A 23,333-nucleotide genomic window follows, 5' to 3' on the forward strand; every position below is an offset into this window, starting at 1 on the left:
GATAAACGTTTAAATGATGTTACTAAAGCATAATGCATAATATTCAGACTGTCTCGGGCCAAAGTCCTCTTATCAAAATCCCAAGGCACACCACCATCACTCACACACACACTAAAACTCTTTCGACTGCATTAACAATACGCATTCTCATCAAAGAGTCTTGAATAAGAATCAAATAAACACGAAGACAAATTTTTTGTATGATTTTTCATATTTCATGTTTGGATGAAAGCAGAGCTGATATTCTGGCAATTGTAAATGTTTTTTTTAGACCAATTAGACCAAAAGAGTGAAATTGAATGATTTTCTATGACACAGCTGATTATCCTTTCCAGTTTTCTTTTTATGTTTATATTGATGAGAATATATTGAGAAGAATAGAATTTTGCTGAGTAAGAAAAGTTAAAAAAATTTTTTTAATCAAGTATATCCAAAACATCAGTAAAACTTCATCTTCACATTTATTTTATTTGCTTAATTTTTAATATTATCACTGGAGCAAATATTCTGCCCCTTTTTTTACACCTTCTGCTCCTGAGTCTTAAAGATGCAAACCTTTACAGTGGAAAGTATCAATTTTACTTTCCACTGACTCCAACATCTTACTGAACAATACAGACTTTGTTAACACCGATTATGACTAGTTTAAATGTATGGAGCATCAAGTTTCTTTTTACTACTTTAACCTCATGGATGTTGTCAATGATTGCTTGATGTTTTATGTGGAATTTGCATTTTAATAAATAAGAAAAGCTGACACACAGATTCAAAACTAATTTTATATATAAAATTACACTCAGGAAATGTAATTTCTTCACCAGTATTTTCTTTGGCATTGTCTCAGTGCTGTTTTAATGAAAGTAAAAACACCTCAAACATTCTTGAGGTCACTGGTTCAGCTTCTGAGCTGCCATTTTTATATATATTTATCTGTGCTTCCTCATACAAGAGTTGTTCCAAAATTAGTGACACTACTCTTCAAAATAAACCAATCTGAACAATAAAGTTGCTGTAAAAACCTTTATTAGGCAATGTGCAGTTCTTGATGTGACACGAACAACAGGAAGTTTAAAAAAAAAAGAAGCTTTTTCCAAATACTTTTAATGCTCACAAAATGAAATGTTTTTGTAAGCAACCCCTGAGTATATAACCCATTTAAGCAAACCAACAGGCTTTTGACAGGAAGAGAGCTTAAAGTTGTAAACAAAGGAGGAGAAATAACCATTTGTGATGTTAAAGATAGTTTTTTTTTTTGTAATACTGTACTTGGAAAATACAACTTTGCCTTTTCAGATTTTTAATTCAGACCATCTTTAAGGATGTAGTTGGTTGTCATGGCAAGCACAGGAGCCCCTGTTGGAACACCCGGGAAAGGACCACTGGACCCAGCAATGTCAATGTGGGAGTATGGCAGAGGGGTGTCAGAATCTACACCATGCTGTGGGAGAAAATCAGAAGTTAGACTTACTGATGCATTTTCTTCACCATACCAAGACGTTTTTGCTTCCTGGTAGCATATGAGCACCTTGTCTAGTCCCGAGGCCATGATGAGGAAAGCAGCGGGGCTCTGATGTCCTCTAGGCGTAGCGGAGGATGGCAGGTTGTTGGCCTGCAGAATGTCCTCATACTCAGACTTGCCCTTGTGGAACTCATAGTCCTCCCGTCTGATCGTGGAGACCTCAAACACATCACCTAGAACCTCTCCAGCTGTGGGAAGAAGAACAAAGATCTGTAAACGTATACTCTGCGTTTCCTATAGAACGCTTTTAATAATGAAAACGTTTGAAATGTCGTTCATCTGTTGCACCTTGCACAAAAACATTAATACCACACCCTGTTTTTTATTTTTGTGATGATCAGTCGGACCAAAATTAAGCATGCCATGTTCATCTGCTAAGTGTGTGCCACTGTTTACTGCCCTTTCCAATATGGTGTCAATCTTTACGTACATTGGACGATGGTAACAGGCTGGTGTAGCGTCTCTAGCTTATACAACTCATTGCTCCATAAAATCACACAACACGTGAGCACTGAGCATTTCTCCCTTTCTCTCTATTGTTAACTCTGAAAAAGTTACACAAGCGCCCTCTGCTGGATAACCTGGAAATTGCACGCCAAAAGATTTTAAAACTGTCAATTTCTGCAGTTCAAGTTCTGTCTGATCCATAATTTTACTCCAGGAAGCACTGACAGATCCAACCAGATTTAGTATGTAAATGTATTACATTTTAATAGATTTATTATTGTAATAAAGTACATTTATAACATCAAAGACTAAAAGTCTTCAAATGCGTTGTCTTTCCTGCTAAGCAAAATGAACTCTAAACATTTAAAGGAGAAAAAAATAAGACAATTTTACGATCAATAAACCAAATAGTATGATTCACAGCACAGTTTCAGACACAAAACTCCACCCAGAAATGTGGCAATAATTTTTTTTTTGCCACTTCAAGTGTTGAAAAATAGTGAAAATATAAAAGTGGTGAAAAAATTTGGGAAGATTTATAACTGTGAAGATTTGATTCACCTTTTTGCCACTGAGCGGCGTTCCCACTGCGATGAGCTGGCCCATTATCCATGATGATCTGAAACATCCCGTTTGAAGAGATTACATCTCCACATTCGGTAGTTTGGGCTATAATTATTCACATATGGTTAATTTCGCTGCAGGACTTACAGAGTAGTTGGGCCCCATGGCTCGGATTGCGTGACCGGTCAGAGTGGCAATCGTGAACAGGTGAGGGGAGATCTCCCGCGGGGCCTAAAGAGACAAATGATGCAACGAGAAACAACAAAACTGAAGTCCAGTGGGACAACATGGGACTTTAATGAACCCTTTTGCACCTTCTCTTTCATCTCGCAGAGCAGGTCCACCATCACCATGCGTCCCTCCGCATCGGTGTTTCCCACCCTCACTCTGCGACCAGCGCGGGACACCACCAGCTCATCAGCCACATAGCAGTCTGAGAAAACACACAGGCAGCTGGGATGAGTTCAGAGAAGAAAAAAAGATGACAAGTTTAAAGGATCCTCACTGACCTGCACCCACACTGTTCCTCACCATGGCCATCGAGCCAACAACCTTCAGATGCTTTGGCTGCAGGTGAGCTAAAATCTAAAGAGCATATATATATATGCAGTTAAGAGGCAAAAGTACTGGACAAAATAAGATGCATCTTTCAGAATTTTACCTGGAAGAACCCAGCAACAGCTGCAGCTCCACACTTGTCCCTGTGCATCCCGGCCATGAAGCCTCCAGCCTTGATGTCTGCTCCTCCTGTGTCGTAAGTGATGCCCTGGAGTGTTTCATAACAGACATTTATAATAAAACAACAACATAAAGATCAGCTGACTGGATTCTTCAGACCCGCAGTCAAAGCTTTTGAGCTACAGCATCTGACATGGATCTGATGGAGATTCATCTAGAAACATCAGTGGAAGAGAAAAGTTTCAATAATTCTGAGGAACATGAACATTGCGAGGCTATATTTAAGTTTTGTGTTTTTATCAATGGGTATTTTAATTGATTTGCTCATAATTAAATTGTCATTGTATATCCTTTTTTATTTATATTTTTAATTGTAGTTTTTAGCTTTTTAGGTAGACCATTTAAACATCTGTGTACAACAGCAGAGAAATAGGCTCAAGGCTAATTCTGGTTCATTGCATATGATTCTTTTAATTTACACTGAGAAATAAAATCATTATAATATCTGGCCAGGTTTCTCTGTTTGTGTTCCTTTGCACACAAATCTGCATCTCACCTTTCCAACCAGCATGAGCGTCTTCTGGACCGGTCCCTCCCCACAGTACTGCAGCTTGATGACTCGGGCCTGGTGACGAGGCACGACTAAAGGAGAGCAATTAGCGCACAGACACACATTTCATAAGGCAGCATCTCTAAATGTGTGAGTTTTAATCAGGCATCTTACTGTTTGCACAGCGGTTAACTGCAGCCAGGCATGGATACTCTTTCTCCAATGTCTTCAGGTCACTTACCACCTCCACCTAAAGGTGCACAAGGTGATTTAAAGCCACTGCTTCCCAACTAGATTGTGCATTTGTGTTTTTTTTAATGTTAAATGTTCCTCTGCACCTTCACAGGGCTGTTCTTGAACAGCTCCTGCACATATTCAGCCGCGCGAGGAGCAGCCATGCGTTCGGGGTCCGAGCCGCCAATGTCGCGGTAAGCCAGTCTGAGAAGAAATCACGTCGTCTGCTGAGCAGCTGAACGCCAAGGACGGTTGAGGGACAAGGCGAAAAGATTTTAGACTCACCTCCCGCTCTCCAGAGCATTCGCCAGCTCCACCAGCCTCTTTCCCTCGGCCTCCTGCTCGGCCCACAGCCCCAGGACGCACACCTTGTACTGCGATGCGTTGATCTTTGTCTCCCGCAACTCGAGTGGCTTTTTGGAACAAATAGAGTAAAGCGTGAGCCACTTTTAAATCATCAGTTTTACAAAAAAACAACTATATTAACATATATATAGAGCCATGTTTAGGTTACCTTTAATATATATATCAAAAGATTAAAGACCCACTAAGATGTGTTTTTGGAGCTTTTAACATGTTTTCTCATGAGGGAGGACATTTATGAAGAAAATCAATGGCATCTGGCTCAAAACTGAACAGCTGGATAGTTCTGATATTTTGTTGCACCGGTAATGCTGGGCTGGGGGTGCTAGAAGCTGTAAGCTAGCGGGAGAGAGTGTAAACAGATGGATGAAGGGAAGGGGAGAAGACCCACTCCTTGCTAACGGTACCGCCCACAACTCAGAGGCAAATTACAAAAAAACTCCTGTTGCTCTGCAGAAACTTTGTCCTACAAAATGACAAAAAAATTGGCTATTTTTTCAATTAAAAGACCACTGGGAAGGCTATGAAAATAGATCAAAAGATGATTGAAGTGCGACTTTAAAGAAGAATAAACTCTAAATGAGTAAAGAGGTTTCACAGGTTAAATGTGGTTCTTATCTCACCATGTATAGAGCATGAAGAGCCCCCAGAGCAGCCACCAAGGGGCTGCTGCTGTAATCCCGGTGTGGGGGACACACAAGCAGAGGCCGCTGCATGCCAGCTTTCAGGGCTCTGAGGAAAAGGGAGAAAAGCAGCAGTGAAAGATGATTACAAAGCAGCAACCGAGGGAAGCGAGCCAGGGACAGCTTCCCGTCACTGACCGCTTGATGCCGTTAAATGCTGCGTCGCTGAAACGTCTGGCGTCATCATAGTCGCGGTTCACAGGGCCGGTGGAGGAATACACGAGGCGGTTACCAGGGAGACCAGGAACCTTGAGGATCACCACGTCCTCTGCCAAGCCAGAGTCCACCTAGAAGCAGATGATAATGAATAAAAAATCTCCCTAAAATGTCAAACTAGAATGTTCTGGTGCCAAAAGACACTAACAGAGTTGTAGTCCTGCAGAGGGGCCTTCAGGGACTCCAGCTTAGTGGGGAGGGACTCGTGGCTCTGTGCCACCAAGACGATGCCATCAAAACTAGAGAAAGCACACAGTTACCTTCTGTACCTGCAATAAAAACTAACAGAAAGTCAAAGATAATGTGTGGCGTTCCTCCTGATACTCACTTCTGATTCTTGAGATCACTGGTCCACTCGGTGGGCTGAACGCTGCACAGAGACATAAACAACATCGTTTAACTGAGTGAAATCAGACTCTTTAGGCAGATTTTGCAAGGCTAAATGATATGACACCCTGCACGACCTTTGACACTTGCAGGCAAGAAACCATGTGACAGATAAGATTCCTGTGGGGTCTTTAAACTAGATTTTTGTTTTCAGAATGCTGCATTTACAGAGAAAAATGTACCCAAAAAAAATTCAGATAGAAGCTAAAATTATACAATTATATCTAATTACAGTGTTTGATGTGAAAAGCTGGATGTATTTCATACCAGCCACAGTTTTTTTTGGTATCACATGACACCATCAAGGAAGTGGAGTAAAAGTGAAACTTGCAAAGATCTGCAGAAAAACTAGAATGACCTTCTTTACTGTTTAAAGCGGAAACTGACTTTATATGTACAAAGCAACATGAGATGATCACTTTACTTTAAAAATAAACACCTTAGTTACCAAATACTAAAAAAGAAATGCCCCCAAATTCTATAAAAAATAGATTAAATTTGCAAATTGGTAAAGAAAAATGGGGTATTTACTAACAAAAAGGACTTATGCAGCAAATCTTCTTGTCTGATTATAGTTTAATTTAGAAAAGAAAATCCTCTTTTGAACTCAAACCTGGTGCACATCGCTGCAGTCCTCCTCCGGTGTCTTCTCGGTGAAAGAGACGGCGCACAGAGGAAGACAACAGCTCCTTTCTATGCTGCTCCACATTGAAGTCACGTGATCTGATAAACCACTCCGGTGTTGCCTTCACTGACTTTCACTGGACCGTAATTGCCACAACTCATCCACACAAAGCCAAGCTAACATGCTAGCGAGACATTTTGTACATTAATTCAACAGTAACTAATAATATAAAAGTATACTTTGTTCTTTTGCATGGAAATATGTATGTTTTGCTAACCTGGTGATTTTTATTTTAAGGGGAGATTTACACACTTTCCTGAAGCGCACACGTCCGGACATTGTTGGGGTTTGTAGTTTATAAAGAAAATCTACAAAGAAACCTTCACCTAAAACAAAATCTACACTATAGTTTATTTAATAAGCTTACAATAAAAGGTAAAAAATGTGTCATAATCGTTGTTGTTCGTTGCATCGTTTTCTTGCTTTTGCACACTTTCGACTACAAACGTAAACCGGAAGTAGTTGAAATGATTGGGGTTTTTGGTATTTTGCTAAATTGTAGAGGTGAGTGGGGATATTGAGCGCCTGAGTATGATCACTCCATACCTGAGTACAAAGTACAAGACAGCAGAGGCTGTGGATTTGGTCGCTTAACTTGTGTGTTGGAGCGCTGCGTGGTTTTGAAAGGCGTTCGTGTATGTGAAGTGTCGGGAAGCGGGTAGGCTGGCAGAGTTTGACAGTTCTTGGAGAATGGCTGTAGTCTGTGTTATTATTGAAAAGTAGCACGCGCTGACATTTATTTCCGCTTAGTTATTATTGCACACCTGCTGATTTGCATCTGATCAGTTTTGGCAGCTTCTGCTTCTTGGTTAACTGCTCATGTTGCTCAAACAGATCCTCAGATTTCAGTGGAGAATTTTGCCCCCCGTGTGTTAGAGGGTTTTATTTAAGACATAAACTATTAGATAAATGTCAAGAGAAATAAAAACAAACATTTGAGAAATGTGCTCTAAATTTTTTAAATAATATTTTTTATGATGCAGACAGATATTGAACCATTGTAAAACTATTTTCACTCAATTGTACTAGAAAATGGCAAAAAGAGACGGTATGAACCAATACTAAAGAAGCCATTTGGGCCTGTTTCTTTACTGATCATAACCTACTAGGAGCAGCAAAGTCTTATTCTAGACCCCTGGAATATGCTGACCCATCGTCTTCATTTCCTCCTGCTCTTCCGCAGATGAGATTTGCTTCTCACACATTGTCCATCTTGAAGACGTTCATCTGTCAGAGACCAGCAGCTGCTGCACAAAGACGAGGCTTGAGCGGAGCAGCGATGCGGCTGGTTCAGTTCTGTCGCCATGGGGATGGAGGAGACATCCGAGTGGGGGTGGAGGAGGGCGAGGGGCTCAGTGTAGTGGACCTGAAGGCCTTTGACCCCTCCATGCCATCTACCATGAGAGAGCTGCTGGAGATGGGGGACAAAGGACTAGAGTGTGCACAGAGGTGTGCCAACAGTTTTTCCACCAAATATTGGTGATTATCCATCTCGTTTTGATATTTAATTTTCAGACACCATCTTTTTTTCTTCCCCAGAGCATTAGCATCAGGTCAGTGCGTGGTGAATCGAGAACACGTTCAGCTGCTGTCACCCGTTTTGGGCCCAGAGAAGGTGGTATGTGTGGGTATGAACTATCGGGACCACTGTACGGAGCAGAACGCCCCCATTCCCACAGAACCCATCATCTTTAGCAAGTTCCCCAGCGCCATCACTGGGCCGTATGACGACATCATTCTGCCCTCAGAGAGCCAGGTGGGTGCAAGCCGCCGGCACGACCAACCGGCTGTAAAATAACTTAATGAAACCCATCTTGAGCTGTCAAATGTTGAACTAACATGGCTTTAAGGCGAAGCCGTGTCAAAAGAAATTAAACACCAGATGAGTTTTTAAGGATGTGGCAGGAGTGTAGTTTTTGCTCAAAGGCACATTAAGTAAAAACAATCTGGACTTTGCAGTCAGTCAGACAGAGACTGCTGCAGCCATAAAAATAAGAAAAACTTGCCAGGTTTGGTAGCTGAGCTGGCTAGGTCGATGTTTCAGCATCATCATTTTGTGGTGCAATCGCCAAATTTGGCATGAATGTACCTTAGGATCCCCTCTTGCAAAAAAGCACGTCAACCCCACAAGAAAAATCCAAAATGGCAGCAATTTGTAAAGATGGCGGCCATACACTCAATTGTTACAAAAATATTCAATATTTACTTGTCCTAGTAAAATGTAGTCTCTAAAGGTGAGGGGCACCACAGAAAACAATTATGTGTGTCTGTGCGTGTGTGGGTGTGTGTGCATGTGAGTGTGTGATTGTATACATATATATATATATATATATATATATATATCTTTTTTTAAATATAGGATTTTTCGTGGCTAGTGTGCTTTTCTGAAAGAAGGGTACAATCCATGCCAAATTTGGCGCCTGTATGACAAAATGCACAAATATTTAAATAACTGGCTCCACTTTAGTGGTTTAAAAAAAAAGCAAATATTCCTGCAAAACAGCAGAAATTTTTTGAAAGTGATCCTTCTAGTTTGAACCCAGAAGAACTGTAGTTGTTAAAAAAAAGGAGTAAATATCACAGACGTGGGACATCAGGGAAACACAGCAACGACACAAGACTAGTGCTATTGAGTGATCATAGTATAGAGAGAAGTTCTGCTTTCAGTTGAGCGACTAGTCAATAAGGTTTGTGAAGCAAGTCAGAGTTCACGTACTAAACTGCAGTGAGGACAAAGGTTCACTCTCTTCTGTGTCCTGCAGCATAGACTCTGTAGTTTGATTAAAAAAAATTTTTTTTGGTGCATTTTTCATAATTAAATGTTGTCTAAAGTTTAACTCAACAATCACTTCAGTTTTCTGCTTTTATACTCTCTTTAATTATTTATTGTGTCCTGTGAATCAACCCATGTTATACTTGAATTCCCCTCACTACACTTTAACCCCTAAAAGACTTTATAGAGCGGGACTAACCAGTCCTCAAGATTTTAATTCAGTTCAGACACACACTCACTATGTTTTGTTTAATAAAAAAAAAATGATGTCATCCGTTTCCCAAAGTAAAAACCTAATAAATAAGAACATTTTACACAGACTTTTTATGAATCCACCAGGTTCTGATGATGTAAATTTGGATGATAAAAAATATATTTACATAAAGTTTTTTCAAATGACAAATTGGATGCAATGGTCTATATTCTAGAATCTGTTGAGCATGGATGCACACTAGTTTTAGAGACTTCTGGGAAATTTCCAAGGCACTGGCCTTTAGAATTGTAGATATGGACGCCCCAAACAAATGACAAATGCTCGATATATTACACTAACTGGGATGTAGTGAGAGAATTCAGACATGGCCTAAGTATGTGAAGCAGGTTGTTTGTGTCTTTTTGGTGACACTTTAAAATCTCTTAGAATATTGTCGGTTTCAGTTTAAACGTTTATTTATTCGACTGTTCAGCTCTGTGTTCTTTGATCAAACTCTCTCACTTCATTTTTTGGTGATGATTTAAATTTGGTGGAGCTGATATTCCACCTGATTTGTGCTCAAACCTGACTTTGTCTGTACTTGTCAGGGCATTCTGGGGTGTGTGTTAGTTTGAAAGTAAAAATGGGTTTTTATTTAGTTTTTAAATTTATTTGAAGAATCTTTCACTCACATATTGAGAAAGTAGTTTTATTCTTTCACCACCAGAGGGAGCTATTTATCCATCCTTATTATATCTCAATTTCTTCAACCTGAATCTTTACTGTTTTATTAGGAAAAGAAGCAACATCTAAATAAATATGAAAAATGCAATGACTTTTTATGTTTAAAAAAGTAATGAACTTAAAGTTTGTAGATGTAATCCACATGAATAATTTCATTAGTTTAATATAAAACAGTTTTTTAATGATGTCACACTTAAACTCCACAAAGGCCAGAGGTTATGTTCAGAATAAAAAAACTTTTAAACATTTTTTTTATAGTTTCGATGCCATAAACCTATTATGAAATTTCCTTTAAAGTTTGTAAAAGTAAATGTCTTTCTATGTCCTCTGATTTCATTATTTGTCCCAATATCCAGATATGAGGAATCCTGGGTTAAACAATCAGAAACATCAGCTTATAAACAAACCTGAACAGCTGCCTTTGTGACACTATTTGTATCTGCAACTGCATCTTAGGAATCACTGAAACTCCAACTGGAAAAAAAACCTCAATGGATTTTCCGTTTGTCTTCCTTCTGTCAGACTTGTAACACCACAGTAATTACTGTCATGTAGCCTAAAACCCAGACATTAACAGCTGCACAGTGTTATTATCCAACAGTAACACTGACTGAAAAAATAGTTCAGTTAAAAATTCACCATCTGGGTAGAAATGGGGTGGAAACATTGTCTCTTAAAATCTCTCTGCGAGCATCTTTTGATCCATTATCCAAGCGTTCCCAGTGGTCTTTTAATTATGATTATGGTATGCTGTTTTTAGGCAAAATAAAAAAAAAACTGTGACACTTGTTGTGGGTGGTACTAATGAGCTATACAGGCTAGAGTCGCTATGCTAGCTTGTAAGTTGGACGCCATATTGGAAAGGGCCAGATGCCGGCTGACTGTCAAGTTCTATAAACAGAGCTGGAAAAACAAGAATGTGACTTTTTCAGAAGTAAATTATTACTGTCAGCTAATAAAGGGAAATTCCTAGAAACATTTTAGGAAGATCTGAGTGAGTTTACTCTCACAATAGTGAACGTCTAGGTTGATCTTGTAGTTTATTCAAAGTTAATGGTAGCATGAACTTCACACTTTTTCCACATTATCTGGCAGAACTGCTTATTGTTTTGTTTTTTGGAGGATGACCCGTTGAATTTAAGCATAATACTAAGTGGAGGACATGAAACTAACCAGGATTCTCCCGGTAGCGCCTCCCACTTGCAGCACCGGGACGCATTGTTCCCAGTGTGCTCCGACCATCCCGTACGGGGACGGGCCCAGGTACAATGGGAGCAAGGGGTCTGCAGCGATGTCAGCTACTCACCGACCCGAAGAAAGCCTCCTGTAAAAATGCTTTCTTCAGAAATACAGAATAGGAAGAATGTTATGACATGGTCAGAAACACTGATGTTACATCTTGGTCAGTAACAGTGTAATCAAATTTTTTAATGAGAAATGACAATGTATTTTCTCATAACAGTGTTTTTATTGACTGTTTTTACTCACATGTTGTAAAGCATCTTTGTGTGCCATTTAAAGCGCTTTACAAATCAAATCTATTATTATTAGTAGTAATGTGAAAAGTACAGATAAGTACATCAATACTACAAAATCAGGACAAACTAAACAAAAACTAAACAAAACACTACATAGATAATTACAATATATATTTTGTGTCAAATTATGTTCTGTACAACGTGTCTCACTTTAGTTTTTTTTCTTGATTTCAATATTTCCAATGATTTTCCTTCAGTTTTCTATTTTAATTCAAAAAGAGTATTTAAAATCGATGTAGGTTTTGTTGTACTGAAAAAATAGTTCATTTGAATTTGAGAATCATCAGTTTCCATCTCAGAAAGGAAATCTCTTCTTCGTGTGTGGTCGGTCGGCTCATTGTCATCGAGAATAGTGGTTAGGCCTATGAGTGGTTGTTTTGTACGATCTGTGGAGGAGGGAAAAAAATATAGACTCTGTGTCCATATGAGGTGTAAATGCTCGGTTTCCATGGTGATCCATTATCTAAAGTAACCAGTGGCTCCCAACACTCTTGGAAAGAAAATGGAAAAAAAAAATCCTTCTTTTTGGCTTTTCATCTTGGTGTTGAACTTTGCTGCCAGGATGTTCTGAAAGGTCATCATGAGGTTTTTGGGGTTCAACACTTAATTTATGACTCTTGTCAGACCAGAGAGTTTCTCCAGAACAAGAGGTCTTGTTCATGTTTTATTCTGTCAGTAGAAAAAGTGATAGCCGGTCTGTAAATCCTGTGAGTGTGTCAGTACATCTTCTCAACTGAAGATAAAGTTTGTGAAGGAAAATCTAAAAGCTGCCTACATGACTTTCATGAGATCAGACACTGGGGCTGAGGGTGAGATGGGTGGCGTATTAACCACACAGGCCGGTGGCTGAGCAGCATTTCTATCAGAGAAAAACCCTCCTGACTGACAGATCACTGCTTTAGACCCGCGGATGAACTGAAAAATGCCCAATCACATTTTGCTTAAAAAAAGAAAATGTATATTAAATTTTAAATATTACTTGTTGTGCATTTAGGAAGTTAAAAGAAATATAAAATCAAAGGAAATCCCTGTCATGGTGAGTTTAACCCCATTTTACAAAAGTCACAGATGTATAAACATGAATTATTTTTACTTTCTCTTTATAATCTCATTGACAACAATCCAAACTTTCCAGCTGGGCTCATTTTATTCGCCGTCATGCGTTCACGGGGAGCTGGGGAGGGCTGTTCATGCAGTTCTGGGACTCTGCTGTCGATCAGCGGGTTGGAGGAGACGTGGGTTCAAACTGTCTGAGGTCTGCGTGGAAATCCATCTTTGATTCCAGGGACGCTCAAGCCCAGAGAGCTCAGCCTGTCATTGTAATTCATGGAAGAGACTGTGAGAATGTGGGGCTAAAATCCTCCAACAGTATTCACATGGTGTTGTTCTTCTCAGGGATGGAACAGCAGTCTCTGACAAACAGGGCCTGTGGTTTGGAGCATTCAACTCTGTATTTCCATTGGTTAAAGAGTGAACACAGAGCACGTGCATGAATACAAATCTACTGAACCCTGAGTAGTTTACTTTTTTCCAACTGGAGTTGAAAGCACAAAGAAAGGCAGTGATTCCTCCACACTGTTGTGGAGGAGATCAGTGAAAAACTTTGAAAAGAAGCTTTAGCTGCATGAAGCCCATTGAGACAACTATCGTTGTAATATTGGGCTATATAAATAAAATTGAATTGAATAACTGGATAGAAAAGCTATAAATTGATGGAGAAATGAAAGAATCTAATGAGCCAAAGACTGCATCTGTTTAACCCCAACTGGATTTGCTTTGTACATTACTGTAATGTGTGGTTTAATTGCACTAATTGCATAATATAGGTATTTTGTAAAAAAAATATTTGGATGTTCACATCCAATTGAAACTGCTTTGAAAAAGATTTGAATAAAAGGTTCTAATGCATTAAATCACATATGGTATCCCAATTTCAGTGCAATGTTTGTGTTAGCAAATTCATACATTTGTAATGTTTACTTAGAAAATCAAAAATTGCATTCTAAAACCTTTTTTCGCCTCCAAAAATCCAACGCCTCCATGTGTTGAGCGCTTTTTCTTATTCAACTAAAGATTTCGAACATTTTTTTAAACAACCGGATGTCCAGTAGAAATACTAGACGGGCTAGTGGGAGAGTGTCTGCCTTGAGACAGAAAGATCGTAGCTTCAAATCCATGAGTCGCAATAAAGACTCTGAACATGGGACCCAGTACCTCCCTGGTGTGACAACAAATGGGACTGATAACGTGAAAGGCAACACCAACTTTTTTCTTACAAAGTGGAGTCAGAGTTTTATTGGCTTCACTCTCTCATACAAGATTTTACTAAAGCTTATAGATGCTAGCACACTGGAGCACTTTAGCAAGTAATAAGGCCTATACGATCAGCCAGCATTTACAGTTTACTGCAAAACATTATGTGACAAGACATCTGTCAATCAAAAAGACTCACTGCTAAAATGTATTTATATTAGAAAACAGAAAATAGGCAACAAACAACAGAAAAACTCTACAGAAAATACATTTTGGCTTTAAGTTGGACATATTAATACAAAAATTAGCAGATAAGTTCTAAAACTAGCCTCTAGTGGCCGTTTGAGGAATTGCAGCATTTATTTCTTCCCACGAGGCTTAAAGCCTGGGAAAGGCTTCGAGGTCTTGTGACAGGCACTATGTCACGCGTGTGTTAAACAGAGTTCTGTTATTTAACAGACGGTTAGGAAATGATCAAAAGAGCCTGAAGTCAACAGGAAGTCGGTTCATCTGTCAAAATAACACAACAAAAAAAAAATCAATGGAGTGACTCAAAGATGATTGAGAGTGAACAGAGAAGTGTCTGGAATTGTACTACAAGGTTGTACATGTTTTTGACAAACAGCCCCTCTGAGGACCCCCCCAGACATTTTCCATCTGGCTGAAGTGAATGGAGGAACGATCAAAAACATCTGCAAACGGATAGCACAAGGTCCCTTCACGCTGCCAGACTGAAGTGGGACAGATGGGTTTTTGCTGAGCGATGCCTTCCAGCTTATTGACGCACAGGTGGAGTTGTGGGTCAGAATGGATGTGTGTTTCCGATGGAGCACTGATGCCAACATGCAGTTAAACTGTGTGGTCAGTGTGGATAAGCATGTCACAACAAATACGTGGGAAAGAAAATACTAAACCTGATTAAAAAGGATGAGAGGAAGTACAGGATTATTGATTCCCTCTACTTCTCCATCATCCATTAGTTATGAATCTTCCTTCTTCCTGCAGCATAGATTCTATCTTTTATACAGTACTGTTCATTCTCATGGGCAGCTCTCAATAAAGGCAAACATACTTTTTGCAGAAGGCTTCATATGAATTGCTGATGTTTTATAATAATCTGATGTTACCATTTTAAAAATGTGACATTATGTATTAAGTCTCCAAACCAGAAAAACTCCTAAAAAGGCTTAATCCAATTAAAAACATTATTTTTGGTGTTTTTAACATGTTCTCGTGGCATTTGTTCTCATGATGGAAGACATATATTAACAAAATTAAGCTTAAAATAGTATTTCTAATGTAAGTGTTCCCTTGTTTGCACGCAATGTGCATGCTAAACCATGGGACCGTGAAAGGTGAACTGCGATATAGCAAGAAACACTCTATTTCTTTATTCAAATCGTTGTGAATCAGGAGCTGACCAAAAAAAGCCGTTATCTGGTTTAGAACTGTACGGCTGGATGGCTCCAACGTTGCTCATTTTTGTAGCACTGGTCATTTTAGGTTGGGGGGGTGTGAGAGTGTGTAAACGGAGAGCTCTCAGCAAAAGGAGGGTAAGGGGGTGGGGTTGTTCCATGCCAACAGGCTCCCCCACAACTCATAGGCGAATTTCTGATGAACTCCTGCTGCTCTGCAGATTTGTCTTAGAAAACGACACAGGTTTTTTTTGATTTTGGTTATTATCATCATTAAAAAAAACACCGGGAACACTTGATCAAAAGAAGTGGGTCTATACAAACTGGGACACAAGTCTTCATTTTTAGTCATTTGTCCTTTGAACTTAAAGGAAGTGGACTGGGAAGTGGAGCTGGCTTTTGTGATTGGACGCAAAGGAAAGCACATCAAGGTGAGCATCGGGCGATCACATCTCACCTGCCACACTTCCACCGGGACTCTACTTCCACTCCTGTTTTCCAGGTGGAAGACGCTCTCTCCTATGTAGCCGGGTTCACTGTGGCCAACGACGTCAGCGCCCGTGACTGGCAGATGAAACGCAATGGGAAGCAGTGGCTGCTGGGAAAAACGTTTGACAGCTTCTGTCCTCTCGGCCCAGCCCTGGTGACCTCGGACGCTGTGAAAGGTGAGCGCTAATGAGGAGCCAGAGCAGGAAGAACACGGCAGACGAGGGAAATTAGAGTCAATCTGGCAAATCATGTAATTATCTGTGATTTTGGATGTCGGCAGCAAACGGAGTTAACAGGCTCCAAATCTGTGAATCGGAGGCGTGGATCTGCGATTACATGCTAAATGTGAGAAAGGAAACAAAGACCATCATTAAACATCCCTGAAAAGCTCATACTGAGATGCTTTTATTAGAATGACTTTAGATGTAAGCCAGCATGGGAGGAGGCATTCTGAAATAGGCCAAACAAAAAAAGGTTAGCAAGATGAAGATCTTGTGTAGACGATTAATTCACAATCTTTCAAGTCCCACTTCAATTATCTCTGAAGCCGTTTTAAAAGCAGTCCCAGTGTTTCCTTTGTTTATCAATTGGGCAGTTTTTGCAGTAGTTTATTTGAAATCCACCTCAGAGTTGTGTGTGGGACTGTTGGCACAGAGCAACCATTGCTGGGACCTCTCTGATTTTGCAGTTTCCTGCTAGCTTACAGCCTCTCACACCCACAACCTTTTGTACTGGTGCAGAAAAAATATTGGAGCTATCCAGCCGTACAGTTTTGAGCCAGATACCAGCTGGAATGAGGAAAGCAAATGCGTACATGGATCTATTTGTCTACAAGTGGATGCATCAGAGTGAAGGGCTCAGGGTATTTTCTATATTAACATTGCACTCTTTTTCAAACAGAATTCTATTTGTCTGCTTCCAATTTACAACAATTTGAATAAAGTAATACTTAAAAATACCATTTTAAGCTTAATTTTCTTAATGCATGTCCTCCATCATAAATAAATGACATAAGAACATGTTAAAAACACCAAAAAATAAAATTTTCATCAAAGTGGGTCTTCAAGGACTCAGGTGAATTTGAAAATGAAGAACTTTCACAGCTGCAGAATGAAAGATTGTCTCTCCCTTTCAGGCCTCTCCCTAGCTACTTAAAAATGCCACAGAAAGACGTCATTAAGGTCCACAAATGAAAGGAACATTTTGATTCAGCGAGTAATTGAGAATCAGTGGAGGCATGGCTGCCGCTGCAGTTAGGAGCCACATAAGAAGTCGCAGCATCGCTAATCTAAGCTGAAGTGCTCATCTTTCCTTAAATTAACTCACTGACAGTTTAATACTTTACAGCCTGACTTGGCACAGCGGCGATCACCAGAGGTTCTGCGGCAGGCTGAAAGATTGCTCGATGGGGAAGAATAGCTGCCAGCTTTGTGCCACAAACCAGCGAGAACCAACTTTATTAAAGATCATTAATATGATTGAAAACAGAGAGGATGTGCTTTGGTTTGATAGAGGTGAACATTTTGCAGGACTGAATAAGAATCCCAACAATTAAGACAAAAACAGTTTTTAGAATTGAGAAAAATACTCTAAAGGTGTTGAGCTCCAAGTGTGAAGCAATGTTGTGTACACAAAAAGTAATTTTATTTTTTTTTAATTTGGCCGTTGAATTTTGTTTGCAGGCCTGTAGTCCACAAAACTGTTTCACTTCAGATTAAATTTCCGTTATTGTGACATTCTTACATTTCGTTTTTATATCATTGAAAAATAGAAAGTTAATCTTTGTAAGAAAAATGCAAAAGAACTTCAAATGTCTACTATATCACGAGTAAAAAAAAAAAAAAGTGATGCAGAAATTAGTTTAAAATCATCAGATTGTGTTTGTGTGAAAACTTCATTACCCATGATGCCGCTTGATTGATGAGGGGTATTATTTAGGTTATACCCGTACTGGAAAGAGGGTAAAACAACAAGTTAAATGAACAAAAAAGAACTTCTTTAAGGAGTATTAAGAGTTAGCTGTATGCAGTTTTAAGGCAGAGTCTTGCTTTATTCTGTTTAGAAGCTGTAGGTATGGCAACAGTAAAATGTTACGATGCACTGGTCCACGATAAAAGGACAATGCAGAGGTGTGAACCGTCCAATGCGATTGAAGGGTGTTAATCTGCATGGTCACTTACGTAAGAAATAAATCAATTACCCACATGAGTACTTTTTAATGTTGTTTTTTTTAACGATTCAATCATATTTTACAAAAGCGGACTCTTTGATACGCTGTGTGACGCATTGTTAAAATGACAGCTACAGAACCTGCTGGTTGCTCTGCTGCAGGTGATGAATGAGGACTAACCAGTGGAGGAAAGTGGTTTATAGAATAGAACTCACCTTTACTGTCATTGCACGTCTCAAATGCACAACAACGAGCTGCAGTTTGAATCCATCCAGAATGCTTTAGCAGATAAATCTATATACAAATGAACATTGTGTGATGAATACTTCTGGCAGGTATTACCAGTGTGCATAAAATGACAGTTTAAAAGGAAGTGTAAGTGGGGATTTTGTCCATGCATTATTGATGTTTGACAGTTGAGTGTGTATTTAGTCCAGGGCTGTTGTGTGGTTCAGGTGTCAGGAAGCAGGTAAGCGTCGAGCTAAGGGATACAAAGCAACACTTTAGAGAGAAGGTTCACCTCTTTACAGCTAAAGTTTGTTTGAAGGAAACAAAGTCCACGTGCAATTTCCAAGATCGTTTTGATGAAAGAAATATCTACCATTTACTCTGATCATTAAATGCATATCAACTTACAAGTTATTTGATAAATGAAGAATAAAATGATTTATCAACACGTATTCGGTCTGTATCAAGCAAAGATAAGCAAGACAGACCATTTAAAGAGATAGTGACATGTCCATGGTAGAGCAAAATGGCATTTAGGACATCACAATTATATAGAACATTCAGGCTATTTGACCAGAACCTCTTTCTCGGGGTTTCTGTTCTCACTTTTAATAGACATCCTGAAGAATCGACCACAGTTGAGTTTGTTTTTAGAAGAGAACACGTTTTGATAAAAGCTGAAATATCATCATCTGGTTGTGATCTTCAAAATGGACTCCCTGACTGTTGTGCGTCTCCTCCAGATCCTCATAACTTGGGTATCCGCTGTCTGGTCAATGGAGATGTCGTCCAAAGCAGCTGCACTGATCAGATGATCTTCAAGACAGCAGAGCTGGTTTCATGGGTTTCAAAGTAACTCCAGTGTTCTCATCACTCACGGGAGCTTCACTCCGACACCATCTGCCTTGATTTGCATAAAACATTCCAAATGTTCTCTGTTTTTTTTCCCCACTAACACGGGCCGTAAGTAGTTTCTGCTTTTGGAACGTTTTCTTATCAAATCATGTCAGGATTGGAATGAGCGCATGAAGCATCACCACACAAGGGAGGTTCCTCTGTTCATCTGACGGTGCAAAAACTGCAGGCCTCAGCCGAGACTTATCTATCCCGACTGACACTCTTTATGTTAAACTAGTCATTCATTGATAAAGCCTCTGCCTGCCAAGCTGAATCACTACAGACAAAGCTGTTGTTTTTGGGACTACTACTTGCTGCACACAGCACATTTAGCATAGTTTATAGACTTAATTATAGTTTTTGGACATTATGCAGTTCTTTCACTAATCCTCCATAGGAATGATGATTGTTAATACAGAATCACGACTTAATGCTTAAAGCTTACGCGTTTCATATTATTTTTTATTTTATTTTTCTCAGGTTTGTGACGCTAACTCCAGGAGACGTGTTCCTGACAGGCACCCCTCCAGGTGTGGGCGTGTTCAGGAAACCGCCCGTCTTTCTTAAGGTGATGGTGCATGACACAGATGGCAGAGCAGATGTGGTTCTCACAGGCGTGACACGCTGCACTTTAAACACCCTTCAAACCCTAAAAAGCACTGAGCGTCATCTCACCTAAAGTGTCCTTTTAGTAAGTAAAAAGGGAAAGAGAGTGTTCAACACAAAGAAATACATCCATTTTTAAGGGTGTTTGGCTGTAAAAGTATAAATTCAACAGAACAAATTAAAGAAACGGGACTTTGATCAAAGTGTCCTTCACTGCATTTTTGTAGGATTCAGTCTCACCCACAGCTGTACAGAACCAGAACCACACATTTATTCAAGGCAGTTCTGTGAAAGAGTGCTGGAAAAACTTCATTTTGAAAAACAAAGTTGTTTCTACATTTACTGGTTATTTTTCTTGTATGCATCATGGTATGTATGAAAGACTATTCATTTCATTTCATTTAGTTTTTAATTCTCTTTTTGAAAGGCTATAACTGTTCTGATGACCAAGCATCTTTTATTTAAACATTGTAATGGAAAGTAAAGGTTTGTTTGCAATTATGGCAAATTACCCAAGTCCTAAAACTCCAAAGTAGCCCCAGACCATCACACTAACACCACCATGCATGACTCTGGTCATTTCCTTTCACTATACCCGCTGTTCCCTAGATTTGATAGGATTCTCAAAAATAAGAGAACATGTTTTAAATTTTGGAATCCAGACAGTTTGAAAAGCTTTTCTTGACTAAAACAAATATTTTAATTGACTTTTAAAATATTTTTTGTGAAATATTACCATATGTTTTTTCTATTATGTGACAAAGATCCAAAAAAGGGATTATAAATGGCTTATTAAAAGTCGAGCTCCTTAAAAAATCCAAACAATTCCGTCTTAAAACTGCTGCTGTTTGGCTTGGATCTTTATTTTGAAATTTAAACTGTTGATTGCTGCTGTGGATTTGTAAAGGAATGAAATCTGAAGAGAACAGCAGAACATCAATGTTCTTCCTGACCTCAACAACACTTGGCATCTTTTTCATGAAGAGTTGGTGAGAAACCTGCAAAAGGAGAACAGTTGGCAACTCTGTTGCTTCCCTACAGCCAGTAGACATATGCATTTAATATTTTATTAGTTGCTTCAAATAAAGTAAGAATTCTATAGGAAGACAAAATAATGACAGGCTTGTTTAGGGGTGCTGGTTCAAATGCTTGTTATCCAGGATTTATTTCCTTATGGAAACAACAAACTTTCTCTCAAAAACAGCCTTTTTCTGTACTGCTGCTGTAGAAATTCACATTCATGACCTGTGCTGCGGAAGGAAGACCTCCTGAGAAGTTTGCACGTGAACTACTTCAGAAGTTTAAAACGTCCTGACACCTGCAGGCCAGAACAAACCTCCTCCTTTTCATCAAGTCTAAACCAGCTTTCCAACTTAATTCCATCTCAGGTTCACGCGCGAAAAGTGACAGTTTCTGACAGCTGTTTGAAATGTTTAAATAGTAAAAAATAAAAAAAATCCCATAATTATTTGCTTTGGATATCCCGACACGTGTGGTTTGCTTTCGTTGGTGGATTTTGACATTTTGGCCCAATTGGTCCTTTTTAGACGGTTTAGCCCGCGACCATGTCATCATTTTTCGGGTTGGTTGTCCTCATCATGCATTAACATCACACAAGGTGTTTGCAAATTTTGTTGAGTTGTTTTATATAAGTGGCGGGGGCTAAATTTTCCCTGATAGGCAAAGGAAGACAGAAGATTTGATAAAAACAATCTGGTTCCTGACAGTCCAGGACGGCGGCGGGGCATAATTACCCCGCCAGGAACAGGACGTCAGCCAACTGTTCTGCTAATCACTGGCTGGTTGACATTTGCATCTGTTCTCACGGCATCTACACATTTTTAACATCTCTGAAGCAGTCTAAAGAGACTGCAAGGATCGACCCAACCGTCTTCCAGATCAACTTTTAGGGAAGAACAGAATCCCGACCTGGAATACTTCATATTTGTTTGGTTAAGCAGACGCTTCAAAACTTCTCTCAACAAGCATCAGCAGCAGCCACTTGCACTCTGAAGTACCTCCAAATATATCTGATAATTGAAGCCCTAAAAAGCCTTTACGCTTAAAACGGCAAATTAAAGACTTTTTTTTAAATACCGCAAAAGACCAATTAGCAGACTTTAGAGAGACTGCTCCCTAAAGCCGAGCATCTTTCCAGCGCCGTCCACACTAAATCTGTTATCAGAGGTTTGTTAGTGGAGGTCTAAAACGGATAAGATGCAGTTTGGAAACATTTGGCTCAAAAACAAAAAGTGTCTCTTGGAGAAAAAGAAGAGAAAATGATCTTTTGCTGACAGGACATTTTGTAAGCTGAATCAATTAGAGATGGAAAAAAAAAGGAGCACGGCTTGTGCAACTCAAAATAAACTCTGTGCCACATTGTGGACAAAGTGACCTAGAAATGTCAAAAAGACTGAAAGGTTCTCAGATTTTAGCAGTTAGTGCTGCCTGACTTTGATATTGCTGAAAGGAGGTATAACCTAATGCCTAAAATGAAATGCCAAAGTTTTCCTTTTATCTGAAGAAACAAGATGTCAACGTTATAAGTTAAATTGAGTTAAATTTGTCTTTTTTTTAACAAATAGAAACAATGAAGGGATCCAGACCTTTAACCCTAAATGTGGAGAGGGCCGTTTGTGAATTTTATCCTTTTTTCCGCTCTTTTTCAGAAAGGAGACGTGGTGGAGTGCCAGATAGACCAGTTAGGCTCCATAATCAACAGAGTCATCTGAACCTCCAGGAATGCCAGCAGTTCAGTTAGATGCCACCTTTGATCAGACAGAGCCCCTGTTCAATCACCAGCAGCTAACTTTAGCACCGCGTCCCTGATGAGTGTTTATTCTGGACACTTCAACAAAAGCGAGGATTGAAAATGCATTGGGTTTTTTTTTTACTACATGGAAGTCTGCAATTATGTGACTCAACATAATGAATCACTGTGATCAGCGGTTGTAAAAGTGTCCATCCGCTGCCTCCTACTCGCTATACAGCAGAACCCGTGAACCTCTTGACTTATTTTAACGGGTAAAAATAAAAGCTCTGATGTTTTGAACCAATCAGAACCATGAAGCTGGTTTGTTCTGTTATTTAGGTGAAAGCAGCAACTTTCTGAGGTATGGGGTTTGCATATGAGAGACAAGTTGGAATAAATCCGGAAATTTCATAAATAATTAATTGAGTTTTACTGTTTTTGTCTTTTTTATCCACTGAAAGGTTGCTAAAAGTAATTTTTAGAGTAAAGATCTTAAAGTCTCTCTCTAATTATCTTTTAATCTATTGTAAAAGTGTTCCTGGTGGTCTTAATTGTGACGTTTTTAGCCAAAAACTGTCGTTTTCTAGAACAGTTTCTGTAGAGCGGCACTTCATTAGAAGTTGTGCGCCGGACTGTTGGTGCAGAGTAATCCTCTCCATTTCCCATCATCCCTTTGTTCACATACACTTCTGGTTAGCTTACAACCCCTCACACCCCCAACCTAACATTACCAGTACATCACACAAGCTTTTTCCGTGCCCCCCCCCCCCCCCCCCCCCCCAAACTGCTCCTGATTTAGAATATTTTAAACGGAAATACTCAAATGCAATTTTGAGCTAAACTTTCTTACCTACGTCATCAGTAAGATACTAGAACATGTTAAAAACACCATTTATCTTGGAGTGGTCATCATAATCAGCCTATTTGTTGTTTAACATAAATGAATCAG

At 39.3% G+C, this 23,333-nt stretch overlaps 2 protein-coding genes across 5 annotated transcripts; one reads left to right on the plus strand and one right to left on the minus strand.

Moving 5' to 3' along the window:
* Positions 1 to 1,006: 1,006 nt before the first annotated feature.
* Positions 1,007 to 6,369, minus strand: LOC101154783 (putative aminopeptidase W07G4.4). 2 transcript variants are annotated; one of them, XM_004072186.4, is made up of 16 exons: positions 6,255 to 6,369; positions 5,583 to 5,624; positions 5,403 to 5,493; positions 5,177 to 5,325; positions 4,979 to 5,087; positions 4,278 to 4,405; positions 4,097 to 4,196; positions 3,933 to 4,008; positions 3,765 to 3,850; positions 3,192 to 3,296; positions 3,040 to 3,115; positions 2,845 to 2,963; positions 2,678 to 2,761; positions 2,528 to 2,585; positions 1,526 to 1,707; positions 1,007 to 1,438 (listed from the first exon to the last, which is right to left on the minus strand). In XM_004072186.4, exons 1-16 carry the CDS (start codon positions 6,263 to 6,265, stop codon positions 1,298 to 1,300), a joined length of 1,557 nt encoding a protein of 518 aa, XP_004072234.1. In that variant the 5' UTR covers positions 6,266 to 6,369; the 3' UTR covers positions 1,007 to 1,297. The 2 variants fall into 2 exon arrangements, with proteins under 2 accessions (XP_004072234.1, XP_011477217.2); XM_011478915.2 differs by lacking the exon at positions 6,255 to 6,369 and having other exon boundaries at positions 5,583 to 5,662.
* Positions 6,370 to 6,608: 239 nt separating this feature from the next.
* On the plus strand, positions 6,609 to 22,802 carry LOC101155277 (fumarylacetoacetate hydrolase domain-containing protein 2). Of its 3 annotated transcripts, none has more exons than XM_011478917.3 (8): positions 6,609 to 6,701; positions 7,510 to 7,775; positions 7,866 to 8,082; positions 15,614 to 15,673; positions 15,745 to 15,907; positions 18,873 to 18,981; positions 19,507 to 19,594; positions 22,302 to 22,802. In XM_011478917.3, exons 2-8 carry the CDS (start codon positions 7,510 to 7,512, stop codon positions 22,362 to 22,364), a joined length of 966 nt encoding a protein of 321 aa, XP_011477219.1. In that variant the 5' UTR covers positions 6,609 to 6,701; the 3' UTR covers positions 22,365 to 22,802. The 3 variants fall into 3 exon arrangements, with proteins under 3 accessions (XP_011477219.1, XP_004072236.1, XP_011477218.1); XM_004072188.4 differs by lacking the exon at positions 6,609 to 6,701 and adding an exon at positions 6,769 to 6,830; XM_011478916.3 differs by lacking the exon at positions 6,609 to 6,701 and adding an exon at positions 6,827 to 6,984.
* Positions 22,803 to 23,333: the final 531 nt, after the last annotated feature.

This window comes from Oryzias latipes, chromosome 9, assembly GCF_002234675.1.
Source record: "Oryzias latipes chromosome 9, ASM223467v1".
NCBI lineage: Eukaryota > Metazoa > Chordata > Actinopteri > Beloniformes > Adrianichthyidae > Oryzias > Oryzias latipes.

What these genes read in the sequence shown, in the direction of transcription:
- LOC101154783 (XM_011478915.2), bottom strand. Translation starts at nt 5,647, where the DNA reads ATGTTGTTTATGTCTCTGTGCAGCGTTCAGCCCACCGAGTGGACCAGT. An exon ending in TCAAGAACAGCCCTGTGAAG is followed by an intron (nt 4,009 to 4,096) that starts GTGCAGAGGAAC and finishes GTGCACCTTTAG; the next exon opens with GTGGAGGTGGTAAGTGACCT. An exon ending in AGTTAACCGCTGTGCAAACA is followed by an intron (nt 3,851 to 3,932) that starts GTAAGATGCCTG and finishes GCTCTCCTTTAG; the next exon opens with TCGTGCCTCGTCACCAGGCC.
- LOC101155277 (XM_011478917.3), top strand. Translation starts at nt 7,510, where the DNA reads ATGAGATTTGCTTCTCACACATTGTCCATCTTGAAGACGTTCATCTGT. An exon ending in GGACTAGAGTGTGCACAGAG is followed by an intron (nt 7,776 to 7,865) that starts GTGTGCCAACAG and finishes TTTCTTCCCCAG; the next exon opens with AGCATTAGCATCAGGTCAGT. An exon ending in GACCTCGGACGCTGTGAAAG is followed by an intron (nt 15,908 to 18,872) that starts GTGAGCGCTAAT and finishes CGTCTCCTCCAG; the next exon opens with ATCCTCATAACTTGGGTATC.